Here is a 24027-nt window from a genome sequence, read left to right on the forward strand (position 1 = left end):
TAAATCATTATGTTTTGTTTCACGACTTCGTTGATTCTTTTTCCATTCTTATCAGTTCCTCGTTTTTCTTTTGGTAAAAACCCATCTGCAGTACGACGTTGTATATTAATTTGTTATAGTCTCTATGTTTTGTTGCATTCAAAGGATTTTTCCTTAGTACATTTTACGAGCGTGGGTCACATTTTGCACATATTGCCATATAGATCTGAGTTTTTATTCCAATTTTAGAACCGTAGAGCATCAACTGCAGATAATGCCTGATGGGATAAAAAGAAGAATCGATTTTTGGAAAAAGCCCTAGGGATGTATCTTTCTGGTGCCGAACTTAAAATTTTTTGCAGATGCTGCTATATAGTATCAAAAAATAGATTTTTTTCCTATTAGACTGCATTCAAAGGTCATTTCATGAAAAAATTGCAGATATTGCCATATGGTTTTCAAGGTGCGATATATATGCCAAAAAATAGTAATTTAAGAATAAAAATCAACCTGTTTCGGGATTTTTCCTTAGAGTCACCGGTTTACGAGATAATGAATTTATTACATTTGGCTTTGTCACACTGCATATGTTTGCTTATATTCGTTCTGATTTCGCACAGCTTCTAGGGTATCGTATCTTCTTCTTCAAGCGCCATTTTCGCGACGGAGGTTGGCAATCATCATAGCTCTTCGAATTTTAGAGACATATGCTCTGAAAAGTTCATTTGATGTACATCCGTACCAATCTCTCAGGATGTGCAACCACTAGACTGCCGTCCTCAACTAAAACACGGTATGTGCAGCCAACTTATAACCGAGAAATCGGCTCTCATAGTTTTTTTATGACTATATGTTTTAACAACTTTTTAACGCAAAACATGTTCTAATGATAGTTGAACATTATTTAAAAATATATTCTTAAAAAAAATCATGTTTTTATCAAAGCTGTAAATAAAAACTCATATACCGCATTTTAATTGAGCAGCGGACATATTACTGGATCAGAAATAGTGTCGTATCTGCATTTTATTTACAAATAGAATTTTTTTACAAGGAAGAATAGTTATCAAAAAAGAAAAATAAATAGCTTATAATTGTTTATTATATACGCAAAATACCTACATGTCGTAAATGTTCAAAATACGAGGTCGCAACACGAGTCTCGATAAAAACGCGGTAAATGCGCTGTGCTCAATTAAAACGCGGCAAGTACATGATACTCGCTAGCACATACCGCTTTTTAGTTGAGTACTCCATAGATACCGCATTTTAATTAATCAACTATTAAAATTTAGCACATACGGCATTTTCCAATTTTTTTATTTTGGTAGTTAATAAAATGATACGGCTTTCAGACATTGCAGAAATATAAATAAGGTCACAAAGAAACCACATATAGCAAAAACTCGTTTTTAAATTTTTTTTGCAGATACCGCGTTTTAATTGAGGACGGCAGTATATTAGGCGTCTCCCTACGCTTCTTTTTTCTTGAATCTCTCCCTGCGTAATCAACTGCAGCAAGTTCTATCTCTCTCCATATGTAATATGTCCGACATAATCAAATTTTCTTGTTTTCATGGTATTAAAGGTTTCAGTTTCTTTGTGTATCTTTCTCAGAACCTCTTTTTTTGTGACTTGTTCTGTCCCCGATATTTTCAGAATCCTTATGTACACCCACAGCTTGAATGATTCCAGTTTTTTTTTGATACTGCATTCAAGGGGCATATTTATGGGGGCACATATATTACATTGATGCACTTTTCATTGACTGCTGCAAACACTAATTAGTAGCGGGCCAACAGGTGTTATCAACTAAATAACTTTCTGTTCTTTACTTTGTCGTTAACACGCAAGCAAAAAATTTAACTAAACCCAACCTGTGAGACTTATTCAACCAACCCTTAAAATGACGTTCGGGCGTAACAGTTCATTGGAAAGAGCTTTATTAATTCGTGTATAAAACGGGAATCACTCCCCCTATATAGCACACTGCTGAGCGATAGGAGCTTATGGGCTTACTATATTAGCCAAATGCTCTTCATGTGGGAGTACTGGGTACAAGAACTCCAACATGATTCTCTAACCGGTCAAATTCAGGCTAGCGTGAGGCGCTTTATTCCCGCTTGTCATCCTCTTACTGTATTATCAGCTGCTTCACACTGTTCTACCATTCACATTAGCGTTAACACTTCTACCATTAGCTTCAAGCAGCAAGTAGCTTTTCAGAATTCAGCAGACTAAAAACTAAACTTAATTTTCTTTATTTAAATTTCTAAGGATTATCTATAAATTTATTAACTAAAAATATTGTCTTTGCTAATAAAAAAAATAATTATGTCTAGGTATTATAAAAATAATAGAAAATGATAAGCTATACGAGATAATAAAGAAAATTGTTTTATCAAATAGGATATTACATATTAGACATTGTTGACTCTTCCTGCAAATAATGTAACACCCGAATCATTATCCTTAATGTAATAGAAGAATGCGTGGTCTGCGGTATAAGCGACGGCAGGCTCTATGTACTGTATCGAAAGAGGCACAAATTCAACTGAAAAAGAAATTGTTACATGTATTAAGAAACAGCTCATAAACTGTAGATAAATACAAAAATCTATGCAGGTTGAAGAAGATTTAAGCGTTATATTTACCTCACACCGTCAGAAGTGTTAAAACAGTATCCATAGTGTTAGTAATGTATTAGGATAGCTCGGAAAGAAGTGACACTTTGCTTCATTGTATTTTTAACACTACAAAGTTCTTTCATCTCTAAGTTTAACTATTAAAAAATTTATTTTACATGTTATATGATGTTCAACAGCACTAAAGTATGACTGAAACATGAATAAAAATTGTTGTTTTGCCACAGGTTATGCAGTTTAGACTCCACCTAAAAGCGAATCTTTAAAAATTAAACTTCCACCACACTGTTCAACATATACCTAATTCTGAAGCGGTAGCAATTGAAAAGGCATTAGATTGGCTAGATTTACACAAATAAAATAAAGAAGGAATATTATCAGATGGATTACCGGTCATTAACATATTAAACTAAAATATGACTCAACATAAAAGAAATAGTAAGCATTTTTTGTGCCAATAAAAATAAAATACATAGTAAAGATATTACAGTTGTTTGGGTAAAAAGTCAGACTAGCATCAAGGGAAATGAACTGGTTGACCAGCTTGCTCAAGAAGATTCTTCCCATGTCGGACATGTATCTATATTTACATTGCATGACTTACAGTAACATTATAATATTAGAATTTTAATAAATTGGAAAGAAAAATGGAAAACAAACTAAATTTTCGAAATTGAGAATGTTTATACATTTTTAAAAATGGAAAAATTTAGCAACGTACTCAAATAATCAGTATTATATTATTCACCCTAACCACAACATATTGTCTATATTTTTAAATACGCAATGGCAAAGAAGTCTACAGTTACAATTACAGTGCTGGCAAAAAAATCTTTACACAGTGAATCAAACGCTTAAATCAGGATAATTATGATTATTTTATACATATATCGGGTGTTCTACAGCATCCGCCGTTTCCCGCATCCTATTGGCCATGCTTTTCGGTCACGAATATCTTCCTCGTTGAGTTGTCTACTGTTCATTGCTTTCTCTACATCTTGTATCCATGTTCTCTTCGGTCTGCCTCTTTTTCTTCTCTCGGGTGGTGCATACTGGATCATTTTCTTGGGCCATCTTGTTGGTCCCATTCTCTGGACATGCCCCTACCATATTATTTTTTTTTTGTTCTATTCTGTCTATAATATCCTTTTCTACTTCCATTCTTTCTTTTATTTCTTCGTTTGGGATATTCTGCAGTTTAGATATTCTGCAGCTTCTTCTAAGCGCGTCCATTTCTAAAGCTTGAAGTCTTTTATTTTGTCGGTCTTTTACTTCCCACACTTCCGAGTTGTACAGGACAATTCCTTCCACGATAGTTTGGTAGATTTTTTCTTTGTCTGATTTTGCAGTCCTGTACTCCACCAAATGCCATTCAGCTGTTTTATAGCTTTTCTTCATTGACTTATTCGATATTCTATATGTTAATCGCATGTGGAATTTTTGTCAAAAATTTTATGATTATTTTAATTTTACAAATTAATATAGTCAATTGAGATGTTACATTTAGGGTTGCATTACTTAGGGGAGTCAATTTTATTTTTTAATGTGTAGAGGAGTTCAGTAGAAGCTTAAGTTCAAGTTTTTTTGGTCGTCACCCTTGTCCCTCGGCCGCCATATTGGAAAAAAGGGTTCAAAGGGCTTTCGCGCTGTATTTCCTAAATTAGCAATCCTACAGAAAATATAATTAGACATAAAATATAGCAAATTAAATTTTCTACAATTTTATATCTATTACTTTTTGTGGTCAAGTGACCATCAAAAAAGTTATAAGCAAAAATATGAGAAAATTTTGTAAGAAGTTTCCTTTTGGAGGTTATAACTTTTTTTCCGTTTGTTTATTTCACAATAAAATACCATCATAGCAATTTTGTAGAGAATTTTTCAATAAACTATTTTCACTATAAAGTTTTTTAATTTTATTTATTATCTAGGTTTTACAGCGCTCCAATCTTGACCAGATTCTCGAATTCTCATAGGAATACAATAAAAAAAAAATACTTTTCTATCTATATTTTAGTCGAGCGGCAGCAATCGTTATGCCGACCACGAAAATCAAATTTAAGGTGAAGGACCAATTTTGGTCTATTCTTATGTTTTCAAGGTCGCTGAATCCGAATATAAAGTTTATTTTTATCTACATTTGGTGGAACATGTTCAAAAATCAAATTTTGTACAAAAATGCCGAAAATCAATTTTGATGATTTTTCAAATTTACCTCGCGCTATATTTGGTCGCTGTAAATATTTCCTTTTGAAAATTTTGCTGTGTCATCTTTGAAGCATGTAGATAACAATGAAATTTGTCCAAAATGTTTAAACACATTAAAAAGGAGTTGTTAGTTTTTAAATATTTTGTCATCATATTTCGTTAGTTTCATGTTTACGTAAAAAAGTTGAGTGACAAACTTTTTAGTTTATAATTTTAACCAACACAGCAATAAAATATAATTTATAAAGAAGTTTTTTGGAAAATTTTTCGTCAAAATATACAATAGGAAAAAAGTTATGTTACTTCATAAACAAGCGGCACACCCCAAAAAACGCTTATATCTCGAGATCCTGACCACCGTGTGGTGAATGGCTAATTTTTATCATACTTTATGATTTTGATATCAAAAATTGGTTTTTTGCTCTTCTTAAGAATTTTGCATTTTGCGGTTGCGCCATTCTTCTTCTGAACCGGCGAATTTGTCCTCAAACAACTTCTTGGGCCTTTTCTATATATGCTTAGGGTTATAAGTTTTATAGTGGGGGGAAAGGTCAAAAACAGATTAATAATAGCATAGGAATGTTAAAATCATAATAAATTGTATGAATAAAAAATATATATAGATAAAAAAGTTGACCTAACTTTTGTTTTTGTTGTATCCTTATGAGCATTCGAGAATCTGGTCAAGTTTGGAGCGCTGTAAAACATATATAAATAAATAGAATTAAACAACTTTATAGTGAAAATTGTTCGCTGAAAAACCCTCTACAAAATTGCTATACTCTTATTTTATTTTAAAATGAACTGAAAAAAAGTTATAACCTCCAAAAGGAAACTTGTTAAAAAATTTTAACATATTTTTGTTTATATCTTTTTTGTTGGTCACTTGACGATAAAAAGTAATAGAAACAAAATTATAGAAAATTTAATTTGCTACATTTTATGTTTAATTAGATTTTCCGTAAAGTTGGTAGTTTACGAGATATAGCTTGAAACCTTTTTGCACACCATTTCCAAGATGGCGGCCGGGGGACAAGGGTGGCGACCCCAAAAACTTGAACTTATGCTTCTACTGACCCCCTACACAATAAAGAAATAAAATTGACTCCTCTAACAAATCCAAGGTATGGCTTAAAAAATGTAACATTTTAATGGACTAATATTTTATAAGGATATTTAATTATGGAAGGGTTCAATATTACTACATGCCTGATGACGATGTCAGACTTGGATGATGTTTTTTAAGAGCTCCAGAACCAGGTTTTCTTTCCTGAACAGTCTCAGAAGACTACAACACATCCGACCGTTTGAATTGATAAATTAAATCTCGTGAAACATCAATATCATATGCTGTGGTAATTACAGAGTCCCCTTTCTCAACTGACGTAGAAGCACAAATTTTCTGTTCATTTGTGAGTTTCTTTTGCCCCATAGTTTTTATTTCAGTTTTTCAAGAAGTTTCACATTGACTACTTGTATAAAGCCAGCTGTGTGTATAGTACAAACGCACATAATAAAGTAAACAAAATAAGATGTCAGTAAACTGCAGGCACCTGCCGACGCTAAACAGGATCAGTTGGCTTTATACAAGTAGTGAATATGAAACTTCTTAAAAAAACTGAAGTAAAAACTATGGGGCAAAAAAACTCACAAATGAGCAGAAAGTCCGTGCATCAACGTTACTTGAGAAAAGGGACTCTGTAATTACCACAGCATGTGATATTGGTGTTTCAAGAGATTCAATTTATCAATTCAAACGGTCGGATGTGTCGTAGGCTTCTGAGACTGCCCCGGAAAGAAAACTTGGTTCTGAAGATATCAAAAAACATCATCTAAGTCTGACAACATAATCAGGCATGTAACAATGTTGAACCCTTCCAGAACTGCCACAGAATCCAAAATTAAATATCCTTATAAGGTATTAATTTGTAAGATTAAAATAATAGTTATCCTGATTTATGAGTTTTATTCACTTTGTAAACATTTTTTTGTCGGAACTGTACATGTTTGAAAACAACTAATCACGGAGCATTCCTCGCTCACTTCGCTAAATATTGGGTTTGTTCTAGCAAACAGTCAAACTAGTCAGAAACCGTCAGCAAACAGTTGGTCGGTGAAAGAACATATTACAGTCACCAGTGCTATCCCCACTACTCGCGCTGGTCCGCTATTCGCTTATGGTTTCAAACCGTTTGAAACTGATGCTAGAAGAAACCTATTATTCCTTCTGGGGTATGCTCAGGCGATAATACAGTGATGAGCGAACTAATAACCGAAAACATATTAAACAAAAGATTGAAAACATATTAAGTTGTAAAATAAAAAGAAATGAAACTTTTAGAGGTGGGCAATTTAGCGATAAAAACCTATAAATTTACATTATATTTATTGTTTCCCACCTTAGACGTATCGGACGAGTTTGGCAACTGCCACTGTGACAGTGACAGTTTTAATTGACATACTCCTCTGATACGTCCAAAGATGGAAAACAATAAATAGGATGTAAATTTAAAGGTTTTTACCGCCAAATTTCCCACCTCCACCAGTATTTATCTCACAACTTAATGTTTTTCATCTTTTGCGTTATTTTGCCGGTTATTAGGGCGCTCATCACTGTATATCACAACAACATAAGTATGAAACGGATCGGCTGTATTCAAATCTATCAGATCTTAAAATTCACACTCCCATAAACATCACCCATTTACTTTCCTTAGATAAGAGAAATACATGAACTAACAAATGTAATCAAATTAAAACAAAACTGCCGTTATCTATTTAACAAATGTAACTTTTTTTTTATAGTGGTAGCCCGATCAGGGAACGCAAAATTTTACGAAAACCTCCAAAAAATAAAGAAAGGATGAAAATTTGGGAATATGTAGTTGAAATTGTCTATTATTATATAAGAAAAAGTTTACAATTCTACATCCCCTCCATTTTACAAAAATTGGAAAATACGGGGTGAAATTTTTTTTCTCGGGGGTGAAAAATATACGTTTTAACTAGGCCCGGAATTGGATAAAATGGCTAATTCTTAGTAACTTTTGTTCTATAGAGTTTTTTACTAAGTCAATACTTTTCGAGTTATTTGCGAGTGAATGTGTTCATTTTTAACAAAAAAAATGTTTTTGGACGGTTTTTCGGAGATAACTCAAAAAGTAAGTATTTTAGCGAAAAAAATATTCTTAGTAAAAATATAGCTTATAAAAAATTGAAAAAATGGTGCACGTGAGAGGTCTGCAGACCCAGTAGAAGCAGAGTTGCAGCCAATGAAATGTAGGTTCTTCTTCGTCAAATTCCAAATCGAATATTTCCATGTTAAACGGTGTAAAAACGGTGTAAAAACGGAGCACTTTTCGGGGAAAATTCATTACAACTTTTTTAAAGAGTTTAAAAAAAGGTTTATTTTTGTTTTTTAAAGAAACCTCTAACATTAAAAGTAAGTGAGTTACGCTCAAAATATTGTTGGTTCCTTTTATTTTTTGGTAAAAAATGGCGAAAATCACCCCTTAATTAGCTTCTCAAATAAAATTAATCGCTACCGCTTTACAAGTTACTTTACTTATACAGTGCTAGTCAAAAGTCCGTACCCCCCCTCGTATCTTTTGAACGGTTATACATATAATAGTGAAATTTGGAGGGAGGAAATAAACGGACGTACGCTTCTTAACTAGTCATGACAGGTGACGTAATAGTGACAGATAACTTTACAGCGCGACTGTGACAGATAATTTTAAATGGGACCTTATGGCAAGTGACACCTCATTTGAAAGGTATTTAAAATACCTATTCAGTCATACTAATTTTTTGGGTTTAAGTTGATTTTGGATTTTGGTGAATAAATGAAATAAATATAACTTTGTAGTTTCGCATTTAATTATTAAAAATTCAAATCTCTCCGCCCATGGTTATTTTGTCAAAAAAGTTGACATTTTTCAGCTCTCTAGTAGTTTTTACGTCAACGTCAACCTTTTTGACAAGTAACCATAGGCGGAGGTTTGAATTTTTATTAATTAAATGCGAGACTACAATTTTATATTATTTCATTTATTTATCCAAATGAGCTTAAACTCAAACAAAATTAGTATAGCTGAATAAGTATTTTCAATACCTATCAAACGAGGTATCGCTTACCATAGGGTACCATTTAAAATTATCTGTCACAGTGGCGCTGTAAAGTCATCTGTCACTTTTACGTCACCTGTCATATCTAGTTAAGAAGCATACGTCCGTTCATTTGCTCCCTCCAAATTTCACTATTATAAGTATAACCGTTCAAAAGATACGAGGGGGGTACGGACTTTTGACTAGCACTGTATATTGTTTATATTATCTATGAGTTTCATTGGTTCAAAGTGTTCAGTTTTGAAAAAAATTGGATTTAAAATAAAACATTTTTTTAATTTAAAAAAAATTGTAATTGTTTATGGAATTAACTTAAAAAAAATTAGGAATACCAAAAACCTCAAAGAGTAATAAAATGTACGTTTTTCTTTTCTGAATATTTTTGATTTCTGTTTTCTTGTTAGAAAAAAATTGGTTATGCTATGACTGTTCAAAATTTGCCTAAACTCGTGATTAGTTACTCGTTCAAGCCATTTTAACTACAGCTTTTTCAAAACAAAGCACTTTTAATCGATGAAACTTACAGATCATATAAATAATACATAGACAACGTAACTTGTGAAGTGGTAATGTTAAAATTTATATGTGATGCTAATTAGGGGGTGATTTTCGCGATTTTTTTACCACAAAATAAATGGGACCAACAATATTTTGAGCGTAACTCACTTACTTTTAATATTACAAGTTTTTTTAAGAAACAAAAACAAACCTTTTTTTAAACACTTTAAAAAAGTTAAAATGAATTTTTTCCTAAAAGTGCTCCGTTTTTGGGTTATTTAACATTGAAATATTCGATTTGGAATTTGACGAAGAAGAACCTACTTTCCGTTAGCTGTAACTCTGCTTCTACTGGGTCTACAGACCTCATGTATGCACCATTTTTTTCAATATTTTAGGGGCTCTATTTTTGCGAAGAATATTTTTTCCCTAAAATACTTACTTTTTGAGTTATCTCTGAAAAACCGTCCAAAAACATGTTTTATTTTGTTAAACATAAACATATTCACTCGTAAATAACTCGAAAAGTATTGACTTAGTGAAAAAACTCTATAGAAGAAAAGTTGTTAAGAATTAGTAATTTTATCCATTTCATTTTTGTAAAATGGAGGGGATGTAGAATTGTAAACTTTTTCTTATATAATAATAGACAATTTTAACTACCTATTTCAAAATTTTCGTCCCTCCTTTATTTTTTTTTTTTGGGTCAGATTGTTCTTTGATCGGGCTATGGGTTATAATATTCAAAAACCAATATTTTATAATGCATTTCTGTGACTAAAAGACTAGTTTCCAAGCCAACTAGTTTTGGATTAGATAAGTAAATTCACTTATTTTTCTGACATTTGCATGTTTATCATTTGTGCCATTTTGGGTTGATTCTTCTGTTGGTTTTTTCAGCTTTGAAATAACTGTGCACAGATTTTCTTTAATTAGGTACTTCATCACTCTACGTAACGTGATTACCTACTTTTATGTACTAATGGGTAGGGATGGGAAAAACCTACCGGTTTTAACCTAAAACCGGTTTTTTTACTTCGCAATAACCGGTTTTACCAGTTGTTATTTTGTCCCGCTTATAACCGGTTTTTTCTTTTTTAAGGTAAAAAGCGGTTATTAGGTTTCTACGGTGATTACTATTAGGTTAGGTATTATGTATTTTGGATCCCAATCATAATTATTTTTCTCAAGTAATTATTCCAAATAAAACCATAATTCAAATTTTTTTTATAAATACAGAAGCAAACTGAAAGTGCAAACTCACATCAGCCAGAAACAATTAAGTTTTATTATAATATTTCGTTGAAAAGGTATTTGTAATCATAATATTTACATTAAAGTGATCTGGTTGAAGTAGACGCAAACATATATTTTTCACACTTGACTCTTGACATTGAAAGTGGGTGAATGACTTTTCTGATTACCAAAAATAATGTTCTGACTATGAATATCGAATTACCGATTACGAATACGAATCTCCAAGGATTTCCCTATGTTTTAAAAACGATACACCCATACAGGAAGTATTAAATGAGTTAAAATGTACGTATTACACAAAAAATATAAAAACGTGTTAAAAGAAATACATGATAATTTTTTTATGATGGTAGTAAAAATAAAAGATAAATTGTATTATTCAATTTATTTTTTAAGTAAAATATTTATGTTGATATTATTTTTTTTTAAATCGCATTTGAAAGAGTCTGGGAAATTTTTTATAAGTTGAAATGGTTGGGTTAAGTTGTATATTATTGCAATATGTATATATTAATCTTACGCTATATTATATTTAATAATAATCAATAAATATATAATAATAATAAAATAATAAATAAATATAATAATTGATAGAATAAAATGGTTTTATTAAAAATTGTGTTTTATTTATATTGATATTGATGTTCTTTCAATAGTACTAATTTTGATCATATTGATATCGAGTATCGAGTCGAGTTGGATAAAAAAAACCGAAAACGATTATTACCCCGTTATTTTTGGCCGGTTATAACCGCCAGGTTAAACCGTAAGCAAAAAAACCGGTATAACCGAAAACCGGTGTTTTGTCAAAAACCGCCATCCCTAGTAATGGGGATAGACTTGCATATAAATATTTCTTATATTCACCGTCTGTTGGACAATGCCATAGATATAATATTTGAAGAAACATTTTTGCCTCCGTCAATAAAACTCAAGTTATTCCAGTACTTCCTTTATTCATTGGTTAATTATTTAAAACACATAACTACATAATATTATGACAATAAATTTCTGTTGAGTATAGTTAATTAAAATGTACACGTGGTTAATTTAATTTTTTAGACTTTGTTAAAACGTCCTGCAAATAGAGTAACTCCTTTGTTATTTTCGCGTATGTAGAAGAAGAATGGACGGTCTGCCTGGAACGTATATTTTGGTGGTCGGTAGATTGGAGCCGACATGAAAGATATACCAACTGAAAAAAGTACAGTAAATATTAAAATTCAAAATAATTAAAAGATCCCAGCATTTAAGATAATTCCGAACTACCTATTTCTACATCCCACTACTAATTTAAAAAATTTACAAAATATTTAGTAAGTTGCTAATTCATAATTATAAATACAAAATTTTTAATTGTTGCAAAATAAGTTAATAATAGGATGTTGATTAAGCGAGTATTACCTACTATTTTTTTTATCATTTTCTATGTTTATAGTAGTAATCGCTTACTCAACATCTTTATGTTTGTAACGTTTCGGCTTCCCTTTCTTTAGGTAGCTGTACCTCGGTAGTTATGTTAGTCGTAGCCCTGAAAGAGAGGGTCTTCTGACATTTTGGCCATAACAGTTCGCGTTGCTCCTGTAGTGATAATTTCCAAAGTAAATTTGCTCCTTTTTCTAACTAATCGGTAGCTACACCGTACCGATGCATGGCAACCAACTATAGAAATACAAACATATTTACGGTGGCCTTCTCACCTATTTTTCTTTGTATTTACCACCTGTGACTTTTTTGTGAATAATTTTTCCTATGAATTTGATGTAGGCTTTTAATATAATTAAGGGAAAATGAAAATGTAGTATGTCAAAGTGTGTAAATAATTTTATTTCCTTAGCTGAGCGCTTTCGACATAAACGTCATCATCGGAGCTAATGGTCAAATACTAAAAAAGTACCGCTACATAGAGGTGTAAAAAAGTGCATCTTAGGAATGTACATTTGATTTTTAAATTTTGAATGCTAACTTAGTCCTCCGTACAACAGCAAACAGCAAAAAAACAGAAAGAAACGGCCACATACACGTTGCACAAAAAAACATATAAACTTTTTTCATGGTCCGGGTGTCGATATCACCCGTCCATCCTTGGCCTAGTAACAACAGCTGACTGACTAGGCCAGCTGGACGGGTTACTAGGCCAAGGATGGACGGGTGATATCGACACCCGGACCATGAAAAAAGTTTATATGTTTTTTTGTGCAACGTGTATGTGGCCGTTTCTTTCTGTTTTTTTTTGCTGTTTGCTGTTGTACGGAGGACTAAGTTAGCATTCAAAATTTAAAAATCAAATGTACATTCCTAAGATGCACTTTTTTACACCTCTATGTAGCGGTACTTTTTTAGTATTTGACCATTAGCTCCGATGATGACGTTTATGTCGAAAGCGCTCAGCTAAGGAAATAAAATTATTTACACACTTTGACATACTACATTTTCATTTTCCCTTATTCATTCAAGTGTGTACAAACTTATCAGTCTTTCAACTATTTTTAATATAATTATTTTTATCCCTTCTGCACATGTGTTTTATAGTTGTACGTACAGTGGAACCCCGATAAGTCAGCCTCCGATAACCCCGAAAGTCCGGCTAACCCGGATCGATTTTCATCAGACAAACATTTCAACAATGAAAATGGATGTAATATAATATTTGAGAGATAATGTGTATCTGTGTAATTTGAACTATACCTACGATAATAAAAATGACTCATGGAGCACGGCGGCAGATTGACGTTCATTGGCTTAGATTATCGTCTTAGCATTGTTCAAGAAAGACAAAAGAAGTTATTTAAAAAATCATTTTTGAACAAACATCAATAAAACTCAAGTTATTCCAGTACTTTCTTTATTCATTGGTTAATTATTTAAAACACATAACTACATAATATTATGACAATAAATTTCTGTTGAGTATAGTTAATTAAAATGTACACGTGGTTAATTTAACTTTTTAGACTTTGTTATAACGTCCTGCAAATAGAGTAACTCCTTTGTTATTTTCGCGTATGTAGAAGAAGAAAGGGCGGTCTGCCTGGAAAGTATATTTTGGTGGTCGGTAGATTGGAGCCGAAATGAAAGATATACCAACTGAAAAAAGTACAGTAAATATAAAAATTCAAAAGAATTAAACGGTGCCAGCATTTGAGATAATTCCGAACTACCTATTTCTACATCCCACTACTAATTTAAAAAATTTACAAAACATTTAGTGAGTTGCTAATTAATAATTTTAAATACAAAATTTTTAATTGTTGCAAAATAAGTTAATATATAGGATGTTGAGTAGGCGAGTACTACCTACTGTTTTTTTATCCTTTTCTATGTTTATAGTAGTAATCGCTTACTCTACCTCTTTATGTTTGTAACGTTTCGACTTCCCTTTCTTTAGGTAGCTTTACCTCGGTAGTTATCTTAGTCGTAGCCCTATAAGAGAATGTCTTCTGACATTTTGGCCATAACAGTTCGCGTTGCTCCTGTATAGTGGTCATTTCCCATGTTAATTTGCTCCTTTTTCTAACTAATCGGTAGCTACACCATACCGATGCATGGCAACCAACTAGTCAGAAATACAAACATAATTACGGTTGCCTTCCCACCTATTTTTCTTTATATTTACCACCTCTGACTTTTTTGTGAATAATTTTTCCTGTGGATTTGATATAGGCTTTTAATATAATTATTTTTGTCCCTTCTGCACATGTGTTTTATAGTTGTATGTACAGTGGAACCCCGATAAGTCAGCCTCCGATAACCCGAAAGTTCGGCTAACCCGGATCGATTTTCATCAGACAGACATTTCAACAATGAAAATGGATGTAATATAATATTTGAGAGATAATGTGTATTTGTGTAATTTGAACTATACCTACGATAATAAAAATGACTCATGGAACACGGCGGCAGATTGACGTTCATTTACTTAGATTATCGGAAACAACAGGCGCCTGTATTCCTTTATTTATTTCAAAGTGTCTTAGCATTGTTCAAAAATGACAAAAAAAGTTATTTAAAAAATTATTTTTTAAACAAACGTCAATAAAACTCAAGGTATTCCAGTACTTTCTTTATTCATTGGTTAATTATTTAAAACACATAACTACATAATATTATGACAATAAATTTCTGTTGGGTATAGTTAATTAAAATGTACACGTGGTTAATTTAATTTTTAGACTTTGTTAAAACGTCCTGCAAATAGAGTAACTCCTTTGTTATTTTCGCGTATGTAGAAGAAGAATGGACGGTCTGACTGGAACGTATATTTTGGTGGTCGGTAGGTTACAGCCGAATTGAAAGTTATACCAACTGAAAAAGTACAGTAAATATTAAAATTCAAAATAATTAAAAGGTCCCAGCATTTAAGATAATTCCGAACTACCTATTTCTATATCCCACTACTAATTTAAACAATTTACAAAACATTTAGTGAGTTGCTAATTAATAATAATTATAAATACAAAATTTTTAATTGTTGCAAAATAAGTTAATATATTATATAGGATGTTGAGTAAGCGAGTACTACCTACCGTTTTGTTATCCTTTTCTATGTTTATAGTAGTAATCGCTTACTCAACATCTTTATGTTTGTAACGTTTCGGCTTCCCTTTCTTTAGGTAGCTTACTCGGTAGTTAGTCGTAGCCGTTAGACGTGTACCACGTAGTTTCTCGTGGATGTAATATAATATTCGAGAGATAATGTGTATTTGTGTAATTTGAACTATACCTACGATAGTAAAAATGACTCATGGCACACGGCGGCAGAGCGACGTTCATTGTCTAGATTATCGGAAACAACAGGCGCCTGTATTCCTTTATTTATTTCAATGTGTCTTAGCATTGTTTAAAAAAGACAAAAAAAAAATTATATAAATTATTTTTTAAACAAACGTCAATAAAACTCAAGTTATTCCAGTACTTCCTTTATTCATGGGTTAATTATTTAAAACACATAACTTTATAATATTATGACAATAAATTTCTGTTGAGTATAGTAAATTAACTTGTACACGTGGTTATTTTAATTTTTTAGACTTTGTTAAAACGTCCTGCAAATAGAGTAACTCCTTTGTTATTTTCGCGTATGTAGAAGAAGAATGGACGGTCTGCCTGAAACGTATATTTTGGTGGTCGGTGGTCTTTATATATTTCTAGTGGGCTAGTGTGGAGAGACTCATAAAAGCCCGACTTATGTCCTTTCTCGTTGACAACAATATTTTATCACAAAATCAGTTCGGCTTTTTAAAAAATAAATGTACCACAGATGCCATGTTTTCTGTACTACATGAGGTTTATCAAGCATTAAACAATAATCTGCACACTGCCACTGTTTTTGTGATTATTCCAAAGCTTTTGATTGTGTGAATCACGACATTTTGATAAAGAAACTAGATTTCTATGAAATTCGAGGTATTTCTTCGAACTGGTTTCAATCTTACTTGGATAATAGGAACCAACTGGTTAGAGCAAATGATACAGACTCTAGTCTCAAAAATTAATCTCAATTTTAGTATCTTCCAAAAAAACCTATTTTTCTTTGTTCGAGTCACATCTTCGATATGGTCTCCCTTTTTGGGGTTCTGGTACGGCTGTCCAATCTGATGTTATTTTTAAATGACAAAAAAGAGAAATAAGATATCTGTTTGGCCTCAGAAGAACACCAATTTGCAGAAGCTACTTTAAAGATCACAGGATTCTAACACTACCTTCTTTATATATTTTAGAAACTGTTTGCTTAATTCGTAAACATCTACATGTCTTTCCAGCAAGACCTAGACATGACTATTCCACCAGAAATTCTACCTTTGACATCTATTTACCGATCCCGTCCAGTGAGTTAGTAAAAAAATCTATATTATATTCTGCAAAAAAACTTCACAACCATCTCCCTCTACAACTTAAATTTGCAACATCTTTCCCCAAGTTCCGTAAAATGACTATAGCCTATTTATCTGAAAGACCATATTATTCAATAGCAAAGTTTTTTAACCAATAACTAAGAAAGTATAGTATTCTTATTTATAAGTGTAATCTTAATCTATATTTGAGTGTCATATGCAGCAGCTTAACTTAACTTATTAAATTTCTTAAAATAGATTATGCCATTTGCAATTTTTTTTAAATTTTGGAATAGATTGTTACTGTTTTTTGTTTCTCTTCATTATATTTTATTTAAATAGACGATTTATATCATTTTAGTAAATTGTGTTTGTTATTTGTTTTTGTTCTTATTTATGATTCTTGTAAGCTTTGTGTATAAAATTGTTAAATTTTTCATGAAAATAAAGCATATTTCTATCCAGTCGGGATAGCATTTGACATTGCATTAGGAGCTGCCCCAAATTTTGTTTTTCTAATCTTTAGGGAGGGTCAATATTAGTATAAATTTAAAATCTCGACTGAACTCCCCCGTTGCGTTAGACGCCATCTTGATTTTAAACGAGAACCGTTTTTGCTCAATATCTCGGCTATTTTCAATTTTTTGACAAAAAGTGTAGAAACTGAAATTATTGAAAATACGATTTTCTATAGTTTCATTTATTATAATTTTTTTCGTGCGGTCGATATTTTCCGAGTTATGAGGGGAAAATAGTGACAGTTGTAGCATAATTATTGAATTATTGAATTATCTCGTTTATTATTAGTTTTACAACAAATATATACATACACAAAAATGAAGAGAATTAAATTTTGTACAATTTTGATATCATACATTTTTTTGATAAAATCAATATTTAAGGTAGTACGTATGTGGTAAAAGTGCGAGCGTAAGACCTGATTGATTTTGTAGCAATTGTTTTTGTTCAATATCTCCGCCATTTTCAACTTTTCGACAAAAAGTGTAAGAATTGAAATTGTTGCAATTACGATTTACTACAATTTTTCGAGAGAACCAGTGGCGGGTCTACAAGGGGGGGAAATGGGAAAATTCCCCCCCAACAGGGTCCAAAATTAAAAAAAAAATTGTTGAAACATCACGATATATTAGCTGACATAAAACTTAAAATATCAACAGACAAATTCAACCAATCAAACCCGCTAGTTAATAAAATTAAGTGAACTTGATGCATATAATGTCTTTTTATGTCTTTTATATACTTAGTTTGGTCGATGTTTCATTGGAAGTTTCAAAAATTGTATAAAATATAATTCTCTTTATTTTTGTTCATGTACAATTATGTCGTAAAGTTAATAATAAATGAGATAATTCAATAATTATGCTTCCCCTTTGCTTCCACTATTTTCCTCCTTAACTCGGAGAATATTGATCGTATAAAAAAATTGTGCCAAGGAAATTGTAGGAAATTGCATTTCCAACAATTTTTCTTTCCTACCATTTAGGTTGAAAAGTTGAAAATGGCGGAGATATTAAGCAACAACAGTTCTCATTTAAAATCAATATGGTGGCTAATGCAACCGCGGAATTCAGTCGAGATTTTAAATTTACACTACTATTGATCTCTGCTAAAGGATAGAATTATAAAATTTGGGGCAGCTCGGAAACAAAATTCAATTCAATAATAATTATGCTTCCCCTACCACTTTTTACTATTTTCCCATGTAACTCGGAAAATATCAACCGCATGAAAAAAATTGTTAAAAAGAAATTGTAGGAAATTTTATGTTGAACAATTTTAGTTGAAAATGGCGTAGATATTGATCAAAAACAATTGCTATAAAATCAATCCGGTCTTACGCTCGCGCCATTACCGCATACGTACTACCTTAAATATTAATTTTAGCAAAAAATGAAGGAGATCAAAATTGTGTAGAATTTAATTCTCTTCATTTTTGTATAGGTACATATTTTTTGTAAAACTAATAATAAACGAGATAATTCAATAATTCAAAAACTCTCACTATTTTCCCCTCATAACTCGGAAAATATCGACCGCACGAAAAAAATTATAATTAATGAAATTATAGAAAATCGTATTTTCAAGAATTTCAGTTTCTACACTTTTTGTCAAAAAATTGAAAATGGCGGAGATATTGAGCAAAAACTGTTCTCGTTTAAAATCAAGATTGCGGCTAACGCAACGGTGGAATTCAGTCGAGATTTTAAATTTATACTAATATTGACCCTCCCTAAAGATTAGAAAAATAAAATTTGGGGCAGCTCCTAATGCAAGGTTAGGCCTGTTATTCGTCTAACCCGACTGGATTAATATAATTAATTAGATTAACAAAAATGACCATGGATGGATCTCGAGCTAAAGTAACAACAGAGGAAGGTAGCACAAAATCAATTGCAATAGAAAGAGAAGTGCGACAAGGCGATTCCCTGTCAACCACATTATTCAACATAGCAGCAGAAGGAACAGTCAAGGCCAGCAAAATTAAAAGAACTATAGCCCACTCCTCAACACAAATAGTTGCATATTATGCAGACGACTTAGTTCTTATGGGAAGAGAAAAGGAAAGATTAAAAGAAGCAGTAACCACGCAGTAACAATCCTGGCAAAAGAAGCACGGAAAAGAGGTCTAGAAATTAACGAAGGAAAAACAAAATATCTACTTTGCTCTAGAAGAGAAGTTAATAGGACGAGAGAAATCAAAATAGAAAACTACACTTTTGAAAGAGTCCAACAATTTAAATATTTGGGAGTAATATTGAATGGCCAAAACAAGAGAAGTGAAGAAGTAACGGAACGAATACTAGCAGGCAACAAAACATACTGGATATATCATAGGCTTATGAAGGACATGAACTTATCCAGAAATACAAAACTAAAAATATACAGAGTTGCAATCAGACCAGTAGTTACGTCCGCAGCTGAGACAATGTGCCTCTTGGAAAAAGATGAAGAAAAATTGAGAATATTCGAAACGAAAATCCTGAGACGGATTATGGGCCCGATAAGAATGGACAACGGAGAAATGAGATGAAGAATGAACCATGAACTAAGAGACATAATGAAAGGGGAAGATATAGTTATATTTATTAAAACACAGAGGCTCAGATGGCTGGGACACATAGAGAGACGGAAAAATGACCTACTGATTAAAAAGATTACCAGATGGAAACCAGAAACTGAAAGACCAAGGGGAAGACCCAGAGAGAGATGGGAGGACCAGGTCATGAGAGATATCAAAATTCTGGAAGTTAGAAACTGGAGGGAACTATGCACATATCGAAATGGGTGGAAGAAAATTATAACGAAAGGCAAGTCATACAACAAACTTTGATAACATACAAGTGGAATGCGGAGTGATTCACCGCAATAAGCGAATCAGAGAGCTCTAAGTGAGAGCGGCAAACATTTCACCCTGAATGAAAAGCACTGATGATGATGATTATATAATTATCTATTAGTATTTTTGCCGACTTGGTTATTTCAATTATAGTTATTTTAACCCATTTTACGATATTCAAATAATATGACAACCTGGAATTATCCATATCTGTCTATTCATCCGAAAACACAACTTCTCTGTTATTAGAACGGATAGAATGACAATGGAGGAGAGGAATGGGAGATTAACCTTCCGATGACCAACCTTTTTTTGTTACACGGATGACCAAGGGGGGGAAAAATGACCCCAGGTCAAAAATGTCTAAAAATGACAATTAACAAAAAAATGAATTTTCTTTTTTTTTATTTTTTTTATTTTTTTATGGCATGGACTTAATGTCATTCAGCCAGTCAAAACATGAGTATTAGTGTCATGGGTAGTGCGTATGCTGAGTAAATGTCTTGTTACTTTGCAAAGTCGACGTCATTAGCGTAAAATTACTTGGAATTACACATAACAGACGGTATTTTACTAAACATCAACTTCAGAATATATTATTTATTCGTAAAATATAGGGAATTTTTTTTATTTCAAAATATGAGGATATCTAGAATGATATTAAAGTCAAATAAAAAAATAATGAGTTAAAAATTAAAAATACTTTTAAATTTATTAAAGAAAGGCATACGCTGGGGTGACAATTTCCCCCGCTTGGTCATCCGAAGGTTAACCTCATGATGGTATTCAAGGTAAAAAATTTACGTGGGACTTTCGGTTTCAGAGTTGTAACAGTGAGTACTATTTTTAAGTCGCCAAAATAGTATAACCGATATATTATTCGACGCGCCTTACCAAGACGATAATAAATAAATACTTCAGGTTTTTATAGCACTTTTGCTTAAGAAACGATGGCCAAAAGTTTGTCAAACATGACTCAAAATGAGTGAAATCGTATATCAATGCACGCAAAGTTTACGAATAGTTTAAATATCGACTTCCGGATCTACTTCTGATCACGCTGGGTGAAAACCTTTAACTTAAGAAACCTAGTTGCTTGTTTTAATATCTCTTGAAATTTTTAGTTCAATAGGCTTAGTTAATAAAACAGAAATATTGTAGGTAAGACGAATTTATTTTAACTGAAACCCAATCTCTAATTTGTTACACATATAACAATTTTAAGTTTATAATACTACTCTTAATCTATATTTTATTCTAATTGTAACTGTTAAACCTTCCAGTGAAGAGAGTGGTGCCAGAATGGTTTTCTTTTAGGTAGAACAAAAATGGGTGGTCTGCTGTGAATTTATAAAGTCGACGAAAGTCAATCAAAGCTGATTCTTCTAATATTTCAACTAAAAATATGAAAATATATTATTAACCATCATTAAACAAATGCTTGTAACGAAAGTGCAGCATGAATAAGATATTATTAGCGCGTATTAATGAATCCCCAACGAATGCATTTTTTATGATAAACTACATGCGACGGGGAATACAATAAATTGCCCCCTACAGTCACTGCATTCGTTTTTTCGCTCCTCCAATTTTATCGTATCTGCCTCCAATTTTTTTCTTACTCTCCTACTATGTTCTTACTCCTTCCTGTTTTTCTGGTACCCTCCAATTTCTTCTGAAACCCTCTAACTTTTTCTGACTCCTTCAAACTTTTTCTAACTCCCACAATTTTTTTTCTTAAAACTAAACACCTATACGGATATAGATTTCAAAAACGAAAGACAATATAACGGCACTTGACACGTGCGACATAAATGACTACTTCGTATAGCGCGTTATATACTATTTGAATTTTATACCTGCTGATTATTCATGTATCGTCGTGCTATCATACTGTATTAAAAAAACCAATTTAGTGCGATTTACGTGCCTTTACGACAAAAGTAGATGACCGTATCCCCCACTTATACCACAAAGTCGAGTGTGTCGAGTTTCTGGTTCAAGTTTTATACGTTCCTAAACTAATAAAGTATCGGGTGTAGGCACACGTGTTTGATAAATTTCGTGAAATAAGTCAAAACATAAAGTGAAACGTACGCCGATGTGTGTAGTATATAGTATACAGTACACATCGGCGTTCGTTTTACTTTATGTTTTGACATAATTTATTTGAAAATGAATCTTGACGCATGGGAAAAGTTATAGCGGACGAAGGATATTTAAAAAATTTCATTATTCGTAAAATTTACGACACGCGCCGTTTCATGTAAGTATATTAATATTATCCTGGTTATTTTTTTTTCTATATAACTATATTAATTACAATGAACCCATCATAGCTTTATGAAGTAAATCGAGTTTAAAAAAATAAATAAGGAGAGCAAAAATCAATTGCGTGGATATTAGTCCTGTCGCCAGGGGGGGTACAACGGCCTTCTTAATTCAGATGGACTTACCCAAGTTTTTTTATGTATTTTGGCCAGTAGAACACGAATTTTTTGGGTAACAGTTGATCCGGATGTCGATAAGATTGTTATAAGCAAAGAACTTGAGGAATTACATAACAGCGATTTCTCGCAAAACAAAACATTTTTTTGTATTTTTTGGGTCATTCTAACCAAAAAATGTTCCTACAAGTTCTTTCGTAGGATGCATAGTTTTCGAGATAAACGCGGTTGAACTTTCAAAAAATCAAAAAATTGCAATTTTTGAACCCGAATAACCTTTGAATAAAAAATAAAATAGCAATTCTGCTTACCGCCTTTAAAAGTTTGAGTCAAATTATATCTGTTTTGAATATTTGCATTGCTAAAAATTTATTTTTTGATTGTTAAAAAAAGCTATAAACACATAGTGTTTCCCGTGCTTAATACATGCGTTTTAATGAATGCTCCGTAGAAATAGCCCCGCTTGCACTTTTACCTTCTCTACCTACTCGTTCAATTTTAAATGAGAAATCATTGAAAACATCAATCAAGCACTGGGTGTTTATAGCTTTGTTGGACAATAAAATAATAATTGTTTAGCAATACAAATAATTAAAACCGGTATAATTTGACTTGAACTTTCAAATGCGGTAAGCAGAATTGCTATTTTATTTTTTAATCAAAAGTTATTCGGGATCAAAAATTGCAATTTTTCGATTTTTTGAAAGTTCAACCGCGTTTATCTCGAAAACTATGCATCCTACGAAAAAAATTGTAGGAACATTTTTTGGTTAGAATGGCCCAAAAAATACAAAAAAATGTTTTGTTTTGCGAGAAATAGCTGTTATGTGATTCCTCAACTTCTTGGTTTATAACAATCTCTTCGACATCCGGATCAACTGTTACCCAAAAAATTCGTGTTCTACAGGTCAAAATACATAAAAAAAACTTGGGTAAGTCCATCTGAATACAGGAGGCCGTTGTACCCCCCCTGGCGACAGGACTATATCATTGAAAACGGCATCCGACAAGTTTGATTAATTTTTTATCATTGCAAACTAAATGAATAAAATAGATTATATAAAATGAATTACACTTGGTTAGTGACAACTGACCAAATAAATATTGAACGGCAGAAAAAACATAAAACCTTTATATAATATATAAATATACATAATATTATGTATGTTTTGATCAAAGATCAGTACACTTTCTTCAAAACATCCCTCTTTAATACTCCATTCTCTTCACTTTAATTTCTCTTAAATCTTCATCTATATCATTCAGATATCTGAGCTTAGGTGATCTCCTAATTCTCGTCTTGACCTGCTTGTTTAGCGCATTTATTTAGCAAGGTCACTTAAATTCATTGGCATCGCCTTACCCACCAATCTCAGGTGGCTTTTTGTAATGGTTATATTTATACCTACATGAACAAAAAGTCTAGAGTTCCAAATTATATTACCTTCTTCATAAACCCTCGGAGCACTGGACATATTATTGTTTCATAAAGTTTACATTTTATTGCTCTAGCTAGACACATTTCTCGTTTTTAGGTGAGGGTCTATAAATCCCAAAACCCAAATATTGGGACCAAAAAAGGAGAAAAGGGAAGGCCTCCTTGCAGACAGTCTGTGGATTAATGAAGGTAAAGAGCTTCGGAAGCCATGTCGACCTTACAGCGGCCATTCCAC

The 24027-nt window shown here is 32.1% G+C and overlaps 1 protein-coding gene across 8 annotated transcripts in view; it reads right to left on the reverse strand.

Annotated features, from left to right (window-relative positions):
* LOC114333727 (alaserpin) overlaps positions 1 to 24027 on the reverse strand; it is a 305048-nt gene that overhangs the window by 33498 nt on the left and 247523 nt on the right. For 2 of the 8 annotated variants that reach the window (XM_028283683.2, XM_028283704.2), the window contains one exon: positions 11652 to 11910. The exons of 2 other annotated variants lie outside the window; for them this stretch is intronic. In XM_028283683.2, coding sequence (XP_028139484.1) covers positions 11774 to 11910 — 137 coding nt within the window. In that variant the 3' untranslated portion in view covers positions 11652 to 11773. Of the gene's footprint in view, positions 1 to 2396; positions 2534 to 11651; positions 11911 to 13543; positions 13803 to 14765; positions 15021 to 21062; positions 21305 to 24027 lie in introns of those variants that run through there. 4 more of the 8 variants (XM_028283695.2, XM_028283693.2, XM_028283688.2 and 1 more) reach the window with 4 other exon arrangements.

The sequence above is a fragment of the Diabrotica virgifera genome, chromosome 2, assembly GCF_917563875.1.
Source record: "Diabrotica virgifera virgifera chromosome 2, PGI_DIABVI_V3a".
Lineage (NCBI taxonomy): Eukaryota > Metazoa > Arthropoda > Insecta > Coleoptera > Chrysomelidae > Diabrotica > Diabrotica virgifera.